The sequence below is a fragment of the Podarcis raffonei genome, chromosome 1 (assembly GCF_027172205.1).
Source record: "Podarcis raffonei isolate rPodRaf1 chromosome 1, rPodRaf1.pri, whole genome shotgun sequence".
In the NCBI taxonomy this organism is placed as follows: Eukaryota; Metazoa; Chordata; class Lepidosauria; order Squamata; family Lacertidae; genus Podarcis; species Podarcis raffonei.
This window is the reverse complement of record NC_070602.1, coordinates 73,145,925-73,168,268: the sequence shown is the minus strand read 5'-3', so window position 1 is coordinate 73,168,268 and position 22,344 is coordinate 73,145,925. Positions and strand designations below refer to the sequence as shown.

The 22,344-nt window shown below is 40.4% G+C and overlaps 1 protein-coding gene across 2 annotated transcripts in view; it reads right to left on the bottom strand.

Annotated features, from left to right (window-relative positions):
• Window positions 1–4,860: 4,860 nt before the first annotated feature.
• NAP1L4 (nucleosome assembly protein 1 like 4) overlaps window positions 4,861–22,344 on the bottom strand; it is a 36,174-nt gene continuing 18,690 nt past the window's right edge. The window contains exons 10-16 of one of the 2 annotated variants that reach the window (XM_053393623.1): window positions 20,734–20,879; window positions 17,530–17,552; window positions 16,094–16,213; window positions 14,971–15,000; window positions 14,121–14,177; window positions 12,693–12,730; window positions 4,861–6,415 (exon numbers count right to left, since the gene is read on the bottom strand). In XM_053393623.1, the coding sequence (XP_053249598.1) occupies window positions 12,725–12,730; window positions 14,121–14,177; window positions 14,971–15,000; window positions 16,094–16,213; window positions 17,530–17,552; window positions 20,734–20,879 (382 nt within the window). In that variant the 3' untranslated portion in view covers window positions 4,861–6,415; window positions 12,693–12,724. The remainder of the gene's footprint in view (window positions 6,416–12,692; window positions 12,731–14,120; window positions 14,178–14,970; window positions 15,001–16,093; window positions 16,214–17,529; window positions 17,553–20,733; window positions 20,880–22,344) is intronic. The other variant, XM_053393612.1, reaches the window with a different exon arrangement.

Genomic DNA, 22,344 nt, shown 5'->3' with positions numbered 1-22,344 from the left:
CTTTCACTGCGCAGCGATCCCTCTTGCTCTTTTGGCTTCTGAGATACAGAATTTTTTTTTTCTTGTTTTCCTCCTCCAAAAACTAGGTGCGTCTTGAGGTCTGGTGCGTCTTATAGAGCGAAAATACGGTAAATGCTTTTGCCCAACTGTGGGTTTTTTGCTTGCTCTTATGGACTGACAAGACTACCTTTGCTTTCTGTCAGGATAGGACTCACATTTCTCAGCAGCAACTATAAAAAGCTGTTTTTGGTGAGAGGAAGACATTTGGGAGACCTCTTGGACATACCATTGACAAGTCATTTAAAATAGCAACTCATAAAAAACATATTTTGGTTGTTGGAGTTTCTACTCTCACGTAACAACGCTATACCAGGAATCCCTGGCAAAAACCACTAGGGCCGGATATAGATTTTGTTTGGGAGCAGTTATGTGAGGATTTACCTCTCATTGTGAATATATGTTATGTAATGGTGTTCTTGGAGAGTTACATGGGGAAATCAAGCAGTTGGCCTTAGGCAAGGCGCTGTTCTCTCTGCCTAACCCCCTGCCCCATCTGAAACAAGGGGCTCATAGTACTGACCTACTTAGAGGGTCGTTGCAAGGATTACTGAGTGTAATCCTCATGTGTAAAGCCTGGGGCTCAAAAAAAGGACTATACAAAGGATTAGAATTATTAAAAACATTGTATGCTACAGCTGTATCATAGGTGTTTTATTGTGAAGGCTCTTGAGAACTGAAACGTGTAAATTACACACAATACTAAAACCTCAATGGATTTTGAAACATCTATCATGTAAAAACGAAACCACAAAAAACACTTCTTATAAACAATAATGATGTATGCAGTTCTGTACTTTCTGCTAATTTTAGCTTCTTACATGGATCCAGTGATCCTATTCAAATTCAATTATTAAGATGTGTCTCTCCAGTAAAACTGCCTTGTGCTTTGCTGATTTCCATTTTCCTTCTCAGTAAAGTCAAAGTTGAGTGCAATGAAAGTAGAAATTGTATTTTTGTGACTCACTCCTACTTCAAAACAAAGTTGCATAAAGCTCGTATTCATGGCAGCCCCCGATTCCTTCAAGCTACCACTTTGATTGGCTTCCAGCATTCTGTGTGTGCAAATATTTTAAGGCTTTGGAAACAAGACAGCTGTAGGTGTAAAAGCAAGGAGGGAAGTGGATTATATGCTTTGTCAGAACACTAAGCTCAGTGATGAAAATGAATGAAACCGTTTCCCATAAAGGTATTATTGTCCAGCCTTGCCAATTTTTCTCACTGTGCATGTGGTTCGGAGTTCTGAATTAATCTCTCTCTAGTTGTCTTTTAAAAAGATCGCTTAAATTATAACATTAAATAATTGATTTAATGATAAGCCAAAAAAGTCATGCCTAGTACTTTTATCAGAGTTGGCAATTTTTTTTGTTTTCATTTTGGCAGTTTGCTGTAAATGTCAGAACTATGAAATGTTACAGTCAAAGTGAGGTAGGGGCCGCTTTTCTGGCTTTGCTAATGTTTATATTTTTATTTATAGCACCACATGTTTGTATCCTGTTTTTCCTTCCAGGAGTTCAAGGCTATCTCCCCACAGCCATGTGAGGTAGGTTAGGCTAAGTTAATACAGTGGTACCTTGGCTTAAGAACAGCTTAGTTTATGAACAACTTGGATTAAGAACGCTGCAAACCTGGAAGTAGGTGTTTTGGTTTGTGAACTTTGCCTTGGAAGCAGACCATGTTCTGCTTCCTGTTGAGTGTGTTCCATTTGTAAATTGAGTCCCCCACTGCTATGGGAAAGCACATCTTGGTTTAAGAACGCTTTGCTTTAAGAACGGACTTCCGGAACGGATTAAGTTTGTAAACCAAGGTACCACTGTACATACATAAGCCATTCTTGCCTATAAATTGCAGGTGCCTCAACCTACAGTGCAGCAGGCCTAGGAAATCCTGCAGCCATCTTTTCGCCTTGTTTCCCCATGCCTCTAACCATCTTTCTCTCCATGCCCACCTCCCCTTTTTCTCTTTGTACAGGTCTACTCTTGATGCCTTCCCCAACAAAACCGAACTTTGAAGTGCTGCTTGTCCGCTTCTGCAGTGCAGGAATATCAGAGTTTTGTAATTGTGAATGATGCCACCATTACCTCCTCAACAGACAATCCCGTTTGGAGGAGCCATTTAGCAACAACTCAGTTATTTATGCCACAACACTGGAGGGATGATGCTCTGCACAAAGTGATAGGGCTCCAGCAGCTTTACTAGGATGCTTGTAGAAGGAATCCGGCTTCATTTTTCCGGAGGGAAAAGCAAAACAATTAGGAGGCAATCAAATTACATTTCCTCTTCCATAAGACCGGCCCAAGCACAATACAGCCCCTGGTGATGAATAAAGGAAAGATTTTGGCAAGACCATGGTTTCCCAAGGCAGCTGTGAACAGCATGAAATTGCAAAGCCATGTCACTCTTGGAACTGAAAGCGGCTATTTCCTGAAAAACACGGGTGTAATTACAGGAAGAGAAGCCTATCAGTTATGCTTGAACACAAAGTATTGATGGATCTGCATAGTTCATCCATAACCCAGCATTACTAAACTGGTGATAATGTGTTGAGATCAACATGCGACTTTTTAAAGTGTTTGCCTAACTACTCCCTTCAGCCTTCCCTTTTGCTTTTACCTTACTATGCCCAAGACACCCAGGGTTAGTCACCCATACGTCTGTGATTATTTTCTTTTAAAAAGTACCTCCTCCAATGAGTCTATTGCTTGGCAGTTGGGACATGCACATATGGGCGAGTCTGTGGCTAGCGATGAACAATTTGGGAGAAAATACTCCAAAATGAAGCAACAATGTGAAGGGCCTTTCTTCTATGCCCTTCTACAGGGCTGACATTTGCATCCCTAAGTGGTGACATAAGGAACGCTGGAAACAAGTAAGCCTTGTAGTCTCTGGCAGCATCTGAAATCTTTCAGGGAATTGGCTCTTTGCTGATTTAAAAGCCTCAGCCATTGACTAAAGTTGTTGAAATACTACTAGCACTACTTTACTGGCTTTACCATTTAAAAAACCAGTGTTGAAGTGTTAGGCAAACTACCTAGGAGAAGCATGGGAGAGCTGTAGTTCTCCAGTTGCTGCTGGACTACAACTCCTAGTACTCTTTCCCTCCCTGCTTTTATGATATACTGGTAAATAGAGACAAAAGGCAGACAACATTCAGGGATTCCTATCAGAGATATGCTAGGAGTATCAGGTTAAAGGATATATGGTGTCCAATATTATGACTAAGCAAACTGAAAAGGTCTTTTATTCATTAGATCATCCAGACCAGACAGGATTCTGACAAGTGAAATATTCCTGATGCAGAAATCTGTGGCCTAGATCAAGCCTTTCATTGTGCCTGAACTAGACTCAGACATTCTACTTGTCAGCATTTGCTTTAATTTCTCTTTCCTCCACCTCTTCTTAAAACTTCATTTCCTTGGGACTTAATTGGCTTCTATTTGGGGTATGTTAAAACATAATAAGCAATGATGCAGAAACAGAAAGCATTTAGGATTCAGGGGAGCCTACACAGGCAAGCATACCTCTGGCCACTTAAAACAGGCACAGAAATCAGCAACTCAATTTTTTTCCAGGCTAATTTAATTGGAGGAAGATAGAAGAGTTACATGAGCAGCTAGCCACACATCCAACCAGAGTCTCTACAAAACAGAGAGCAGTCTTACCTAGACAAGTATAAAGAGCTTCTTCTTTTGACCCACATGGCTCTTGATACAGCCACCATTCTTATTATTTCCCCTAGTTCTTGGGATTGTTATAGCAACACTGTTGCTCTGCCTCTTCCTCCAGACAGCTCATAAGCACCATGCGAAATCAGACTGAAAGGCCAAACTAGTCCAGCATCTTGTTTTCCACAATGGCCAGCAAAAGACTCCAGGAAGCCCACAAGCAGACCATGAAGGCAACAGGCCTTTCCCACTCTTGTGCCTCAGTGATCCCAGAGTTAGTATATTGCCATAATGACCAGAAGCCATCAATAACCTTAACCATCATAAGGATTCTTCTACACTCTTTAAGGAGGTCTCACAAAGCCCCAGTCCAGTTCCACAACTTTCCTTTTGTTGCATTATTCCTTAATGGAATAATTTTCCAACTGGGTTGCCAAACAAAGCTATCAGTAAACTATCATTCTGATGCAAAATCCCAGAGAATAAAAATATTATCAGCAAACTAGTGGACAAATTGCAATCTATTATACTGTTTGAATAGTCTTCACTTCACAAGAGAATGTACTATTTACTCTCAGCTACTCAGGGCGAGGAGGAGGGCCAACCTTCAGCAGAAAGGCTTCTGTAGTAACAACTTCATTGCTATTGCCAACATGGTTAAGAACTGCTTGTGTGAAAAATGGTTTCTGGCCTGATCCTAGCACAGGGAAAGGGTGTTCTGACTCTACCCTTTTGAGTCATTAAATCATTTTTACCTGGTAGTCCATGGTCCTAATAAATGAATCCCCCTCCCCTCCCCTCGATGTACCAGCATGTAATCTATAGGCCATATCCATTGAAGCCACTGCACCTGAATGACTTCCACTCACACAATGTTGTTGGATACAGCCCTCAGATTTTTGCTGCATCTTGAAATTCTATCTATAAATCTGCTGCTTGCAGAAATATCCTCAAGCTGCCAAACCACTGAATTATGAAATCACAAGCTATTTACCGGTACTATGCTAACATTCAGAATATCTGAGTGGCACAAGAATGAAATCTTAATAGCTTTCATTCCCCCAGCCCACCCCCCAAGTCGTTGAAAAGACCATGTATCATGTATAGTATTAACAAAGAAACTGTCAGGACAATATGCTTCATGTTTCACAACTTTAATAGAATATTCTAACTATTCTGTACAAATTGAAAACACTGTATTAAGTTACAAATGTATAAGGTAAGGCTGGAGCACTCTCTACATGCCTGGTAACAGCATTCATACAGTTGCTAATGAACTGTTGCCAAAAGCTGGCATTGTATGTTGAAGAAATGAGAACTGTAATTCTGAATAGATCTTTTGAAGGATTCTGGAGCTTTAAAACCACTGGAGTGTGGAACAGTGTGATATGAGTATTGCAAATTAAATATCAGAAGTACACTCACATATAATTTAATTTATATTTTCCCAATTAAATGACTCTCATAAGCACAGTTCAGATGACCCCCTAAACCATCAGAAACATACCATCCTTCCCATTCTTGCATCATTTTCAGAATCCTCTTTTGTGCATGTCATAGTTTGCTGTCATGTCTGAATAGGCAAGCTTTGATCTTTACTTACCTCTAGAATTTGAAACCAACAATTCTGATTTGAAGTGCAAACCACAGCTTGCCAGTTCAGACTTCACAATAATTTATGCCTCGCACTCAAAAAGAAACTGAAAAGTGAAGCTGCCCACAAGAGGGGAGGAAGCACACAAAGCTGTAGCTTAATCCCAATCCTTGTTTTGGAGGACCATCTGAACCAGGCTTGGTAATGTAGGCTAAGCTAGACCAGTGATACATTTTACTGCTGCAACCCACTTCCATCAACTATGAGGCCCGTCTCAAGATCTCCTTTCCCAGATTGTTTTGAAATGTTTGATGAGCAATCATTCTGTGAGCAGACTATGTTTTCCATGTACAAGTACCCATATTTTATAAACAGGAAAAATATTCTTCAAGTATATTTAAAACTATTAAAAGCACTAGTTCATCAAAGTACTTACAAACATGAATAAATAAGGTGAACAACTAAGTATCTGTCAACCACCACCTTCTTCAAAGAAGATAAAGGAAACGTTACTTCAAATTCAGATTGCTTTTACTGGAGATGACAATGTTTCAAGCTGCTCTATAGCACTAGTTCTGATTGGTAGGTTGCAGGAATCATGTTATTTTAGAGGGAATAAGAGCTAGCAGAAATCATATTGCTTTATTTGTTTTCACTGCAAGTATTTTATTAATTCAATATATTTTCATGTGAACTATTCCACAATATTTAGATAAAAAAATTCACTGAAGTGAGGGGAAGTATTTCAGAAGAGCAAATTAGTTTCCCCCCCAATTTTAATTTGAAAGCCTACTGAAACAGGTTGAGCTACAGTATACCAAAGGCCGTAGAGTGTGTGCTTTAATTAAACCTCATATTTCTCAAATGCATTAAGTTGCCACTGTACAAGTTAAGCAAAAAAATAAGAAAAAAGTTAGTGAAAATCATGCATTTGAAAACAATTTAGTTTTAAGCGTTGTTAATAAGATTGTGCTGCAGCAATGGAATATCCTGAACTGCAGGCCAGGTATCCAAATATTTGTTACAGGTTGTTCAAATATCACTCTGAAGTGGTATTTCCTTATTGTTGTTTGCATTCAGCAGGCTGGCTGGCATCTTTCTGTTTGAAGAGGAAAAGAGAGAGTAAGTTTACACAACAGGTACCCAAGCATGACACCAAGTTTCATTCCACATTCATAAGCAACAGAACTATGGTGTGGGAGCTAATGTAGGCAAACATTCCATCAACAGAAGGATTTTTCCTTGAGCAACAGAACATTCTCCCTGCACTCCTCCCTCCAAGCACCCCCTAAATCTGTTTCAGGTGTTTCCCCAATCCTCTGGAGCACAGAGGGTTGGGGAGGGCACAGAGAACACATAAGAGGGATGAGGGAAGTGAAAGTCCTGTTGCACAAGTAGAAATTCCTGGGCTGATGAGACTCTTTTGGCAGAATATTACTCATTGTACACAACTGGTACAGTCAAACCTCATTTCCCAAATGTCTCCAATTTGGAACGTTTTAGCTCCTGAACGCCGAAAACCTGGAAATAAGTGTTCTGGTTTTTGAACGTTTTTCAGAAGCCATATGTCCGACATGGCTTCTGCTTGAGTGCAGGAAGTTTCTACAGCCAATCGGAAGCCGCACCTCGGTTGCTGAACATTTCGGAAGCCGAATGGGCTTCTTGAACAGACTATGTTCAACAACTGAGATTTGACTGTACTATGAAAGCTAATTTGAGATCCTCCAGCATATAGTTCCCTATACTAAAAACAGTTCCACACCTCTCTCTGGTTTCCAAATGTTTGTTCATGGCAAGGAGATATGCTGCCATTATCCCACGGCTATGCTGTGTAGCGCTGCCAATGCTAATGGAAATGTGGTGAGGAGGACTGCTGGTCTTGCTAATTCAACTCTTTGTTCCAAGTGACACTAGAGCTAATGTGTGGCATAGGCTTATCAATGCAGTAGGTGACAGTTATCAGGCCACCTGTCTGCAACTCTATCACAAAACAACTCTATCACAAAACAAGCTGTTAATATTTTTTTAGTTTACTTTGTTAAACATATGCTTGATCCTATGTCATGAAAATGAACAAGCAGTTAATGTATTTCCTAGAGGCACAGGAAGCAATAATTTCCAAAGGTATGAAGCAAATTCTAGATCTTAAGAATGAAATGCTTTTCCAACACCTCCCTCAATTGTAATTCTAGAGAGGGAACCCAAAATTGTGAGGTTTTCAGAGCTTAAAGCTAAGCAGTTTTCTGCATATTTTGTATGCAAGATGAAAAGGGAACCATGAAATATAATGGGCAATGAGCCTGAGCAAAACTTCAGGCTCCCTTTCTGTGTGTAGCTAGGAAAAGGAGCCTGTGCTAAACCGGCAATTTGTGAAAATGGAAGCAGACACTAACCAAGTCCTTGTTGTAGTTCAGCAGGAGGGGAGGAGTGTAGAAGCCCAAGGTTTTACTCAGATTCATTCCTGCTTGTGTACATGGTTTAACATTACATATAGACACAGTGTGAAAGAATGAAAGTGCAGGACTGAAAAGAGCATGTTGCCTTCTAGTTTCAAGTGTAATGTGAATATGTGATAATATACTGTGTTTTCTGAGTGAAATATATGCACTTTATCAAGAAAAAAATCAGTTGAGAAATTGTATTCTTCCTTTAAAAACAGGTGTTCAATACCCACATTTTCCTCTCTATAACAAAGGCCTTCAATATATGTCACAGAACACTACCACAATGTAATGGATCCCTAGTTTTAAAAGTTAGGCAAAATATACCATGGTCTAAACAGATTGAGGTTACTATCAGCCAATAACCCCTAAAAACAGCTTTCTTATGCCAACATCTCTAACAACTCAGATTTTTACCAAAGACCTCCACGTTAAGTATGCTTTGGTAAGAAAAAAAGCACAGGCAAGAGAAGACTGAGAAACACAGTATTCCAATCTGCTTCGCAAGTATAAGTCAACACACAATGCACAGGTTCTCCAACAGCAATGCTTTTTCGAGTATTATGGTCTGGTCTACACTAGATTAGACATCTTCACCCTGCATTCAAGACCGCAATTCCTCTTTTACATCAGTTGCCAAGGTTAGGGAAACAGATGCAATCATAGAATGTATGTAGAATTGTTCCCTGCTAATGCAATGACAATCATATAAGCCCTAAATCCTAATGCAGATACGGGGGGGAAAACCTAACATAGTTTCCCCCTTAAATTCTCTGCACTGCCAAGAGCTGAAGAGGATGGTTAGCGGCACACAATATGGAACCATTCACAGCTCCTAAGTCAGAACAATAGTGTATAATTGTGGTCAAATTCACCAAGATTATATAGATGGCAATATGGTACTTGCTACATGACAATGCAATTTGTAGGAAATATTGTCTTAGCCCTAAGCTACCAAAACAAAAGCAGTCTTGATTGCTTCTTTTCAAGTAATGTTCTTAGAAATACAACCATTGTATTTACAAACCTAACACCCAGCCTTAATACTTTTGAACATGGCTGGTGCTTCTGAAATTACCTCTCAATTAGAAGTGTAAAGGACAGGAAAAAACCCCAGAAAAGACAACATTAAGAACTTTGAAATTTAGGGCAAAATACCCTTGGGAAATGTTCTCTCTTTTGAGGTGAATGAAATACTTTTCAAAGCTGTTTTGAAAATACTTGTACAATCAGTTCATGCTGCTACACATCTCTTAGATCCAAAATCTAAAGGTCTGGATTATAAACAAGCAACAGCCTTCAATTTGATGTTGGAAAGTCCCTTCAAATATTGCAGAATGAATATGAAGTACTTTCAAGGATTTGGTACAGGAGTGTGAATTGTGAGTCTGCCAAGAAGTGGAATAAAATATGGGTTCAGAATAGCTAACTTTTACAGATGACACTTGCAACTGACTTCTGTGCATTTTTATTTAAAGTTGCGTACTACATCCCTCAATATGATTTTCACTTACATGAGTGTACATGCTACGTCCGTGATTAAGAAGAGGTATTATCTTTAAATATATATATATATATATCCAGATGTGCTGCTGCTCATTCACAGTGTGCTGGAGATAAACTACTGTGATAAGAAAGCAGCGGCTAGAGTAGCTGTCCTAGAAACACTTGCACAGGAATGCATACCATGCTATGCTCTGTAGAAGCCCTCACGCTGCAAGAGGTTTCATAAGTGCTTGGGCAAACAGAACATCTTCACATTTAGAGAGAGATGCAAGAGCAGCTGTGAGTACAAAATATGGCTTCATGGAGAAGAAACTTTTGGACCAGCACATTATAAACCCAAGTATCTTCTGTTTCTATGCAGTAATGCCAGAGATGTACACACTGTCTTAAATAACTAAGACAAAGAGATTCAAAATTCCTGAAAGTTTTTATTAATCTGTATTAGAAATCACATTAATTTTCAAGATGAAAGATTTATACTGTGGGAATTGGTGAAACATCAGTTGTCTTCTCAAAGGATACATGAGGGAATTCAGTAACTACTGACTCAAGTTCACATATTCTGAGAGCAAAGGTCTGCTACAAGTCCACTGCCATGATTGATGGCTGCCACAAGCTGAGACAGTCAGCCCATGATAACTTCCAGCTACACCAGCCTTTTGAGGCAAACACATGCAAGCCACTGGCCCATGATGAACTCAGCATTTGGCACAGCCGTGTATGTGCTGACCAAGCTGCAATTCAGCACAGGCCAAGTAAAAGTCATGGTTGCAGTATATGATGGGTAGGTTACAGGGGCCGAGGACTTCCAAATTGCACAATATGCCAACACCAACATTTCAATAAAAGTATTTACACACTCAAGTCAAACAGACTGTGCATTCTGCACATTCATAACATGATTCCTCCCAACATCAATCCAGTACGAGATAAACTTGGAACATACAAGGCTATAGAAGTGTGAGTCAGCACCTGCAAAAATCTTATGTTGATTCTAATATTTACAGAGCAAGTCAAGTAGTGAAACAGGTAGTTCACAGAGTAATTTAAAGGGATACTGGAAAGAGGCAGGCAGGCAGGTTTTATGCTGAACATAAAGGAGCCTATTTTGTGTCCATAGTTATTAAAACAGAGACATATAGAGAGATCATTACACCAACACACAGCACATTCCAGCCATTGGGGGGAGTGTGCCATTTTTAGCTACTTCACAATCCCACAATTCAAAGCATGAAGAATCCCAGAAGAAGTGGGTAATCTCAATCTTACTTAACACACATTACTCTAGTATCTAACTGCCTCATTATCCCAGAAACCAATTTGATTATATTTCTAATACCCTATTGGAATTAGGATTTTATTTCATATATGTGCCGCTAAGCACAAAATGGAAACTGCAATCAATCTCCCTCAGGTTAAAAACAGCAACACCTTGACCGACAGGAAAGCAGGGATGGGGGCCCTGTGGCTCTCCAAATGTTGACCCCAATTCCCACCAGCCCCAGCTAGCATAACCAATGGTTGGGGATGATAGGGGTTGCTGTTGCAACAACATCTGGGGAGAGGCAGGTTGCCCATACTGAGGTAAAGGAACAGTGATTTAGTGATCATTGAAAAGGGATCCTTACAATCTTGCATACTGGATGAGATCTTTCCAATGTGCAATAGCCATTTGGCTTAACTCTCTTCATGATTTTTTGAAACGCTTGTTAACCTGGAGAGGCGGTACCTTTTCAAGAACAGAAAACCAGTGTTCGAAACTCCCATTGTTCTAGGCGCATTTTGCGACAGAGAATTTCATTAGCGCAAGCAGTTTCTGAGCTCTGGGCGCAGTACTGCACCTAAGTTTTTAGATTAAGAAGAAGAAGAAGAGTTTGGATTTGATATCCTGCTTTTTCACTACCCGAAGGAGTCTCAAAGCTGCTAACATTCTCCTTTCCCCTCCTCCCCCCAACAAACACTCTGTGAGGTGAGTGGGGCTGAGAGACTTTGAAGAAGTGTAACTAACCCAAGGCAGCTGCATGTGGAGGAGCGGAGACGCGAACCTGGTTCACCAGATTATGAGTCTACCGCTCTTAACCACTACACCACACTGGCTGCAGAGTGGAAGGAAAGGAGGACCTTTTTCTGCCTCCCCACTTTCAGCTATTCTCTTAACACTGGAGAAGAGACCCCCTTAAGAATATTAAGACTACGTGAAAAATAAATATAATATTTTAGCTGCAGTTCATTCATTTTCAGAATTGTATTTTTGTTATTAAAAAAGTACACCTAGACATTCTGTTGTTGCACCCATAATCTAGGTTTAAGGTGCCATTTAGCTCCTAGCTTTCATATCACAGTTTTTAACACCGCAGAGAACCCATGTAGAGGTAATTTAATTTTTTAATTTTAATAAAATTTATTTGCGTCAGCCATCGGCCATGTAGAGGTAATAGGAACAGCTTAGAAAGAAGCTGGGATAGAAAATTAGATTTTAAGAGAAGAACCTGAGTTTATGGCTTTGAAAAAGCACAACTGAGAGGGCAGCAAAGACAATGAGAAAAGTCAACAAGCCTAACTACAGCGTTGCTATTTTATGGATAACAGTCATAAACTCTGTGAAAGTACAAGAGAATGAGTGCGTGTGAGGGTCCTAGGAGAGAAAGAGAATGTGCTTTTGCCTCAGGGCAAGAGAAAGACGTTAACATTCTATCAGAAGACATGACAATATTGGCAAGAGCCTAACTGTAAAAGTTGTAAGTCACAAACTCAGGTTTAGAATAACTAAATAGAATGCAATTTTCTTGTTTCAGCAATCTCGCCTATCGCATGAAACAAATAATCTCAAAATATATGAGTGCAAGTGTTCATTAAGCAGAAAAGATGTACTGGCATATCAGTGACCACAAATTATGTAATTATACTGTAACACAGTACAAAGAAAGAAGGAAGTGAGGGAAATTCAGAATTTAAATTCAAGTAAGCAGGATTAAATGGGATATATGGGTGACTGATTTGGCAAGATAACCAAGTTGTCCAATCTAGCTGAAAGAGAGTGGAAAAAGGTTGCCTCCTAACAACACCTTGAAGACATAGAAATCTAACCCCTAAATTTAAACATTAAAGCCTACACAAAGAAACACAAACAGCCAGTGCAATCACAACAAAAACACATCCATCTTAAGAGCACATAACTAAGGCAAGAAGAACATAATGTGCATCAGGAAGAAATGGAAATTCCTATAAACACTGACATCATTCATGATTTTACAGTTAAGGTGTTCTACATATTTTTCTAAACTGCAACTAGGTACGTGAGGGTAGCCATTAGAAACCGAATTTTTTTACTAAATTAAAGAAACCAAACATATACTAAAATGAACCACATTGTATGGGCTACAAAAACTGGAAGCCTGGAAGTTATGTATTAATGGAATTCAACCTTACCTATAAATGAATGAATGATAAAGAGACTTAAATTACACCTAAATGGGGAAAAATTGAAAGGAACTGTCAGCATGAAAGAAAAGTGAAATGGACCAAAGAAAAAAGACAGTAATAACTAGTGTTCCAAAAGATTCAAGAAATGGTTTGTCACATACAGCTGCTCTCCAAAATAATTATATTCAAATAATTGGCATAAAACTCGATCTTCCCACCCACAAGACCTTAGATACAGCCATTGATGCATTTCATTTGTGAACTCAGTAACTGCTACCCTATCACTAAAATTATTCTGTGACAGCCAAAGAAACACTATTTCCACTAGAAAGCTATGTATATTGTGCAGAATGTGCTGGTTAGGAAGTCATGCAAGTGTATATGTTTTCATCATGACACAAATCCTATTTTTGCATGCTAATATATTTTATGTATAACTTGCTCTTTGTTTTAAGACAGGTCGCCAAATCAACACATACTGGACGTCTTAGTATCAGTGTAACCAAAATATGTTTGAGAACTGATCATGAGGGAGTCTTGCCCATGCAGAGGTTTTAAAACAAGCCTACTATGGGGAAAGAAAGAAAATAGAAAAGTTGAATATCCGTTCAGGTCCACTTCACCCATGACACTTTTCCTACATGGCAATATTATTAATTTGGGAGGCATTGAAAAATGTTATACAAGAATCAGACAAGTGTACATTTCATTGCAAATTACCCATTGCAAGCTAAAATGCAATTTGCAATTTGAGGATTTTTGCCCTTTGCATGTGTAAGGGAAGTGTTATGCATGAAGCAGCCTTACCATTTTCAACAAAAGACTCAATACCATTGTACATAAAACAAAGCCATTGTAAAAAACAAAAAAAGTCAAACATTCTGCAACAGGATTTCAAAGCTTGTTAAATATGCATATGTAACACTTAAGTTCAATAAAACTGTGTGTTATTTGCTTATCCGTAGTTTACGAGTGTTTATGTGACAACAGCCAGGTTGTTAGTTATGTCTGTGCCTCTGTGCCTTAATGAAGGAGCATTAACAGGTATTGTTAAAGACAATGAAATGAACAGCTGTTAACTTGGTCACTAAAAAGCAGCAGCATAGAAATTCTTCAACCCCAATTCATGTCAACAAAAATACAGTCATACCTTGGAAGTCGAACGGAATCCATTCCGGAAGTCCGTTCGACTTCCAAAATGTTCAGAAACCAAGGCATGGCTTCTGATTGGCTGCAGAAAGCTCCTGCAGCCAATTGGAAGTCCCATTAGACTTTCGGCTTCCAAAGAACGTTCGCAAACTGGAACACTCAGCCAAAACGTCTGAGTACCAAGGCATTTGGGATCCAAGGTACGACTGTAAAAGCGAGTTATGATAAAATTAAGATGCTACGATTTAAAGGTTACATGGCATACAGTGCTTTAATAAAACCAACCTTAGGTTCACTTTCTGCTTCTTCGTCCTCTTCTCCTTCTTCTTCACCTTCCAATTCCTATGTTTTATTTTTTTTTAAAGTAGGATAAGAATGCTTTTTTAAAGGAGCAATACTTTCTACTGATGACAACAATAACATGTCCAGAACTAAACTCAATGATGCTTTACTGCTAAGACTGAAATTGTTTGCAAGTAGAAATATTTAGTTACAGGATTTCCTTAACCTTCATATATTCTCATGGCTCTTGACATTAAGCAACCTTCCCATGGGTGTCTGCAGTAATTTTTCCAAGGCAGGGAGGGATAGGGTGGAGTAAACACTCCAAACAAACAAACACATGCTAGCATCAGAGAAAAGGTAAAATCTGGTGACTTAGCAGTGACAAACCCAAGGCAGATTTGGTCTTTGGGAAACTTGTATTCTAGCTCTTCCCTCCATTGTTTCTAAATGGGTAGGCCTGTTGTCCATCTACAGATAGTGAAAAGATGCCCAGTCTAACTGTTAAAACCTATTCCCTGTCTCCATTCAACCCCCCAATTCCAGTCAGCTTCACTGCCCCCACCCTGCTGCATTTACCCCCTAACATGTCTCAACATGTCTAACAAATCTATCAGAAAACCATTATCTTTCACCAGACTTACTTGACAGAATATGGCTTGGCAAATGCTTCCTAACATGGCTGTAGTTCCCAGTTCCCCAAGCACCAAGACAGGCTAGCTCTCACACTGACGTATGGAACATACATGTCTGAAACATGTGCCTCCTTGGATTTTCTCATAGAAAGCTAAATATTACCTTTTTTTCCCCATAGGGAAAATGTGACAAGTAGATTAAACAGTATTTTACTCACCTCCTCTTCTCCTTCCTCTCCTTCTTCAAACTAAAAAGGGGGGAAACTTGTTTAGATCCTAATTTAAACCATTAGCAGATGAAACACAATATTTGAAGATACGCATTCCAGATCAGATCCCCAGCACTTGGGTATATAAGTACTTAATATTTTCATCTCAAGTCCATACACTAACACTTTCATTTATATCCTAATGAAGGACTTAATGTAGTCTTTTAGGCTAAATGCAAAATTGAATGGCTATATGAGGTCACAGTATTAACAAATCTTATCAATTTTCACTAACATAACCAGCTTCATCTCCAGTCATCTGTTTATTCTTTAAGACTAGTTAAGAGAAATTAGAGAGCAATTACATCAGTAAGGAAAAGGCCAGCAGGTCACTGTCTTAAAGGTGGGGTAGTGCGGTGCTTAGGATATTGTGCTGAGACATCCCAGTCAAATTTCACCTCAGCTACAAGTTCAATGGCTAGTGCTAGGCAAGCTGTTATCCTTTCAGCCTCAGCCTCCACCTGCACTACAGGGATAAAATCAACATACTGTACTAATGATTACTGTTACACCGTGCCATAATGCTATTAGTTATAAAAATGTATTTCTGTAGCAAGTATTTCTGCAGCAAGGATTGTGCTTTTCCAGAAGCAGGAAGTTAGAAAAGGGGCCCTGCAACAAAATGTTGCAGTATTCTGACCTGCTAGCAGGAATGCTCTTGTCCAGGGTTCCAGCCAAGCAGCCATTACCCCATCCAGATACTAAAGAGCTGTAAGGAGCTCTTTTTCAGCAGACACTCAGCATTCCATGTCTACTGAGTTTCCTCAATCTTAAACTGGTTGTTTTTTGGTCATTTTTTTTGCATCCAAAACATGTGTGAAGGGTAGCTTTCTGGTTTTCCTGAGCATGCAGATACTTCCCTTTTCATATTCAGAGGCCCCATTATTACTCCAGTTTGTTGGAATTTACCACATCACTTGGCTATTTGAGGGAGTGATAAGGACACAATCAGTTCTCCAGCCAAAAGCTGACCATTTATGAATAAAGTTATCTTTCCCTTAAAGCACACACACATACACCCCCCCTAAACATGGAATATTCACAAATTAAGATAATATTAAAGTATACATACATTATCATCATCCTCTATAGCTTCCCCAGTGAAATAGAGTACAGCACGGGGAACTATTCTTTCACGGAAAAAGTGTCCAACTTCAAAATCTATAGCTAAAGTACACTCTGAATCTTCATCCTGGAAAGTTAAGAGGAAAATGTAGGTAAAATATACAACCACAACTGATTTCTTGGTCAAAGTATTTATTAGGTTATTAGTTTTAATACAGTATTTATTATTAAAGTATTTATTATTTTAATAAAGTATTTATTAGGTGTATTAGTTTGCACACGGGTGGCACTGTGGGTTAAACCACAGAGCCTAAGGCTTGCCGATCAGAAGGTCGGCGGTTCAAATCCCTGCGATGGGGTGAGCTCCCATTGCTCAGTCCCAGCTCCTGCCAACCTAGCAGTTCGAAAGCACGTGAAAGTGCAAGTAGATAAATAGTTACCGCTCCAGCGGGAAGGTAAACAGCGTTTCCGTGCGCTGCTCTGGATCACCAGAACCGGCTTAGTCATGCTGGCCACATGACCCGGAAGCTGTACTCCGCCACCCTCGGCCAGTAAAGTGAGATGAACGTCCATCCCCAGAGTCGTCCTTGACTGGACCTAATGGTCAGGGGTCCCTTTACCTTTTAGTTTGTACTTCTACCACTTATTTAACATTGCTAGAAGTCAAACAAGGAATTATAACAGTGTGACAATTTTCAATAGTACATCAGGCAACGTCAGAACAATTTTTAAAGAACCAGACAGACCTTTAGATGCTAGTCTGTTCTATAATAATAAACTGACATATAGGAAAAATACTAACTCCCTGTACTGAAACAATCAGCAATCAACTCCAGAGGATAGGTGGGAAGAGAAAATACTGTTTAAGAGAAAAACAGCAGAGAAGAAAAGGAAATATTAAATAAACAAATAAATAAATAAATAAAATTTATTCCTGTTTATTACTGAAAACTGTTTGCACTACTAATAAAAGAATTGGGTATGCAGTTCCACAAGGGGGGTGGTACCTGCAGTCCAAAAATAGTGACTAGAGTTTAAGTACAGGACTCAACAAAACACAAGATGGCTCAAGACCACAGCTGATGCCGATAAAATTGTACACTGCCACAGATAAAAGTTATACATGAGTAGAAAGGCACTTCCTGCAAATGCAAAAAGCCCCACAGAATTTTCCCAGTCTTGTTGCAATTTCTCCCGCCACAATGTCCCACCAAACTCCATTCCGGAAGGTCCCTCAACCCCGAGGAGGAGCTTTTGAAGGAGAGACAGGAGGCTGGGAAGACCTGTTTTGAGCAGAAATCCACAACTCTATCTCAGGATCCAACCCATATTAAGTAACTGATTATTTGCTATCCTTTGAAGTCTGTTGCCAGAAAAGAGTCTACCTCAACATGTTTAATGGTAAGGCTGGAACCGACTATAAAAATATTAAAATTAACTTACCAGTGATTCTCCATCTCCTGAAACTACAAAAAGACAAGATGTCAGTCTAAACTGTTTAAAAACCCAACCCTGCTGCAGGTTCTAGTGTGAAAGCTATTGCTACGTGCAGATGGAGCAAGAAATATCCTTAGCTTTCTCTGGGTGTCTTTGCTAATGGAGAACTAGGACTCCATTTTCAAAGCTTATCCTTTCAAATAGGTCCTTTTATTTGTCTCTTGGGTCAACAGCTTAGGGCCAAAACAGCATGTGAGAAAAATTGGACAGGTAAAAATGAAGTTTGCAAAACACACCCTGCCATGTTTCAACACAAAAGATGCAGCTTTGCAACTGAAACCCACACAGGATGAATGTTCACAACATCAGAAAGGAAAGTTATTCACTCCAAGCCCACATTTACCTCAAATAATGGAAATTCAAAATACTTTCTATCAATACAAAAGTTAAAATGCAAGCATCATCACTCTGATCCAGCCACACAGTAACACATTGATCCAGAAGATAAAAACTGAATTTCAAATCTAGGTCTTGTCCCTATGATAAGCCTTATAATTGCCCCCATATAGCTCATACCTCTTGTTGCAACTACATGGAAGAATGAATGCATGAACCAACATGACTGCATTGGATCCTAGCAGCAATTCACACAGACTTCCCCACTTCTTTTTAACCCTCCTGTGCTTGTATGAATAGTTACTAGATCAGTCTTTCTTAACCTTGGGCCATCAGATGTTCTTGAACTACAACTCCCACTGTCCCTGACTGCTAAACAGAATGGCTAGAAATCATAGGAGTTGTAGTCCAACAATATCTGGGGACCTGAGATTGAGAAAGGCTGCATGAGACAGTAGTATGATCCTCTTGGCTCTTATGCTGCTGCTGCTGCTGCTGCTGCTGCACTAGGAAAGATAGCATGACGCCCTCTAGATGGTGCTGAACTACAGCTGCCACCATCCCTGACTCTTGGCCATGTTTGACCAGGACGGACGTGACTTGTAGCCCAAAACATCTGGAGAGCACCATGCACTGCAGAGTTACCAATCTCCTGCTTCAAGAGAGAAAAAGCCACCACTTGAGTGCTACCTTCCACTTTGCCCTTCAAAATGTTGCTTCTGAACATAGTGATTCAAAGAGCAGTTTGGCGGTTCAAGGGACATCAATAGCAAAACAAGCTCTGAAAAAGACAGGGTCTCATGAAGCCCCATCCTTATTTCCTGCCCAAAGCATGCATGAGTGTTCCAGAATTTAGAACATTCTGAAAAGAGAAGTTCAGATGAACTAGCCAGAAACTCCTTTTTAAATTTACAATTGGCTTTCTCTCTATGCTCACCCACAGAACGGATGGACAAGCCTTCTAATCAGAACTTTGTGATATGCAAAGAAAGAGATCATTTTAATATTTTGATGAGCAACATATGCAAGAAAAAGTTGGCATCATGTTGTGGTTTGGTTTTTAAAAACTGAACACTGACACACGGGTTCTCAAGACAAGAGCAGTGCAAAAGTTAATATATTTCAGTTTTTGTTTGCTAAAGAAAGATGGGCTCTCCTAGAAAGAAAGAAACCTGTAAAATCCCCTTGAAGCCATTATGAGCAATGCTATCCTAATACATTTTTAATAATAAATGCTTTTTTTCAAGTCACAGAATGCCCTGTTGTCAACTCTGCAGCCTAATCACCACAGACTATTAAATCAATTTTAATCTTCCATGCAGTTATTTGGATTTAGAACTCTACAGCCCTCATGTGGTAAAAACTGGAACATGTATGCAATATTTAAACAACTTTATACATTTTTCAGGCAGCTAAAATAAGGCAGCTCATAACTGTAGCTGAATTTGTGGTGTGTAACATGTTTCAAGATAAGATGTGCTGGAAGCCTAAACTATTTTAGATGTATGTCGCTGATTTATGAGTGACAGCAGGAAGGTTTCGGATCCCTACTAATGACATCTAACATCTTGGCCATCAGTTACCTACAAAAGGTTTCACCAACTAAAGGCCTTTTTTCCTTTAAAGATCACTGCCTATCAAGAAAGTAAGCTGAGTATGCAATGTCTGGTTAACTCCTTCCCTGCATACCTGATTCAAAGTACAGTCGTACCTCATAAGTTGAACAGAATCCGTTCCAGAAGTCCATTCGACTTCCGAAACACTTGGAAACCAAGGAGTGGCTTCCGATTGGTTTCCAATTGTGCAGGTACACCGGTAACAATAGTGGAAAAAAGTTTGAAAACTGGAGCACTCACTCCAGTTTTCAATCATTCGGAAGCTGGAACGTTCGACTCCCAAGGCGTTCGGGAGCCGAGGTACGACTGTAACTGGAAGAGACTGAGGCAGGAAGAGAACCCCTTTATCTTCATCTCCTCTATGAGGAGTCAAGAGCCTAATTCCTTGTTTAAAAAAGCCAACCTATGAAAGGTAGGTAAGGGAGGATTTTCAAATTACTTTTCAAAGTCTTGATCACCAACTGTATGGATAACCCCACCACTCACAGAAAAACCTCTTGCAAAGAAGTGTTCAAAAAAGCATCATCTGTGGTATCTTAATGGCAATAGCCATTTTGATTCAGCTTTCATATAAAAAAGAGAAATGGCATCCTCTATGAAACCTACAGAGCTCCTGCTAGAGGCTGGCTATAGCTGGGGGACACAGAGGGGGCACATTTTGTTGCAGGACCCCACTTTTAAAGGAGTCCACAAACTGTCTTAGAACATACAGTGGTGCCTCGCAAGACGAAAATAATCCGTTCCGCGAGTCTCTTCGTCTAGCGGTCTTTTCGTCTTGCGAAGCAACCCTATTAGCGGCTTAGCGGATTAGCGCTATTAGCGGTTTAGCGGCTATTAAAGGCTTAGCGGCTAAAAGGCTATTAGCGGCTTAGAAAAAGGGGGGGGAGCGAAAAAAATCACAAGACTCGCAAGACGTTTTCGTCTTGCGAAGCAAGCCCATAGGGAAATTCGTCTTGCGAAGCGCATCGAAAAACGGAAAACCCTTTCGTCTAGCGGGTTTTTCGTCTTGCGAGGCATTCGTCTTGCGGGGCACCACTGTACTCAGGCTCCTGATACTAAAGTTTTTACAAAACTAATAACAGCCTTAACAGATTGCTATTCTTTGTTTATTTGCTCCATGCTTGTTATATGGAAATAGCTAGCTAAAATAAATATGAGTATTCCTAAATAGGAACAGATGAAATTTAACCAAACTTACCTTTTATTGGACTGAAGAAGTTAAAAAATGAGTCATTGGGTACTTGTTTAGTAATTGTTCTAACTGTGCCTCGGCCCTTGTGTTTTTGTTTCTTCTTTATTGTTTTAACTGTAACATTTTTTCCTTTCTTCCAATCAATAGTACATCTGGAGATGAAGAATTTATATGTGAGTGACATTTAAAAAGGAGAGTGTCACATTGAACATCTGGTAGCTTTTCAAGCCAGTGGTCAAGTCCTGTAAGGATAATGGCAGTTTTCTTTAGCACTGCTGCTAGAGTTCGTCTACACTGTGTGACATAATATTCCAATACATAAACCTATTTGAGTGCAATAGCTCCTAAAGTTCTGCTTGTGGGAAAGTGACCTCCCTGCACCTTTCATCCCCTTTCCCTACAGTCTGCAACTAGAACAAGAAGATATGGCAGGTGGAATTGCGATTTTTCACTGCATTGTGCCCTGCCTGTAAACTCTAGTAGTTGATGGATTTTTAAAAAATGGTCAGAATCCCCAAAATTAAAGCTAGTTGGGTGGATCCAGAGACAGATGAGGGGAAGTCTGTTCCCCACAATGGGGTTTTCCTGGTCCCTCCCCCTACCAACATGGACACTGGAGTGAGGGGAGAAATGCCTTTCTGCTCATCTAAGACAACCATGGATCCAGGTTTAATTTAATACTTTAATCAAAGAGCCATAGAACTGTAGAGTTGGAAGGTACTCCGTGGGTCATCTAGTCCAACCTCCTGTGATGCAGGAATCTCAACTATGAGATATATGACCAATGGCCATCCAACCTCTGCTTAAAACTCTCCAAGTAACAAGAGTCCACCAGCTCCTGAGAGAGTCCGTTCCACTGTTGAACAGCTCTTAGTGTCAAGAATGTTCTTTCCAATGTTTAGTAGGAATCTCTTTTCTCAGTGGTGGACTTGGGTACTATGGCCCCCTATTCAAGGCCAAAACACGATGCCCAGCCCTCGCACTGTATTCTCAAAGTCAGGTAAGAGAGGCACAGGGCTTTGGCAGGGAGGCATGAGGCTCTGGCACAGTCCTAGAGCCCTGCTATCTCCATCTAAAAGCTGGACAGGTGCTTATGGGACTTTGGGAAAGGGAAAGGAGGAGGAAGGACTCTAGGACCTTGTCAGAACCTCACACCTACTTCCCAAAACCTGGCACCTCCCTTTGAGAAGGTGACCCCTTGGTTCAGCATCCAGTCCATGCGAACCACTCACACAGCTGTAAATCCATCCCGGCCTTTCTTTTAACTTACCATATTTTTCGCCCTATAGGATGCACTTTTCCCCCTCCAAAAATGAAGGGGAAATGTGTGTGCGTCCTATGGGGCGAATGCAGGCTTTCGCTGAAGCCATCCGCAAGCCTCACGCGCCTGGCGGGATGTTGCGCCGGGCGCGCAAGGCTTGGGGTGGCAGCCTGCAGCCCAAAGCATGGGGCGCGCTGCGGAGCACGCCCCGTGCTTCGGGCAGATGTCCGCAAGCCTTGTGCGCCCGGCAGGAGGTCCCGCCGGGCTCGCAAGGCTTGCAGGCAGCAGCCTGTTCTGGGGGCTAGGGTCGGGGGAAGCTTGGGCTTCCCCCGCGCCAGCCCCGCGCCTGGGGGGGA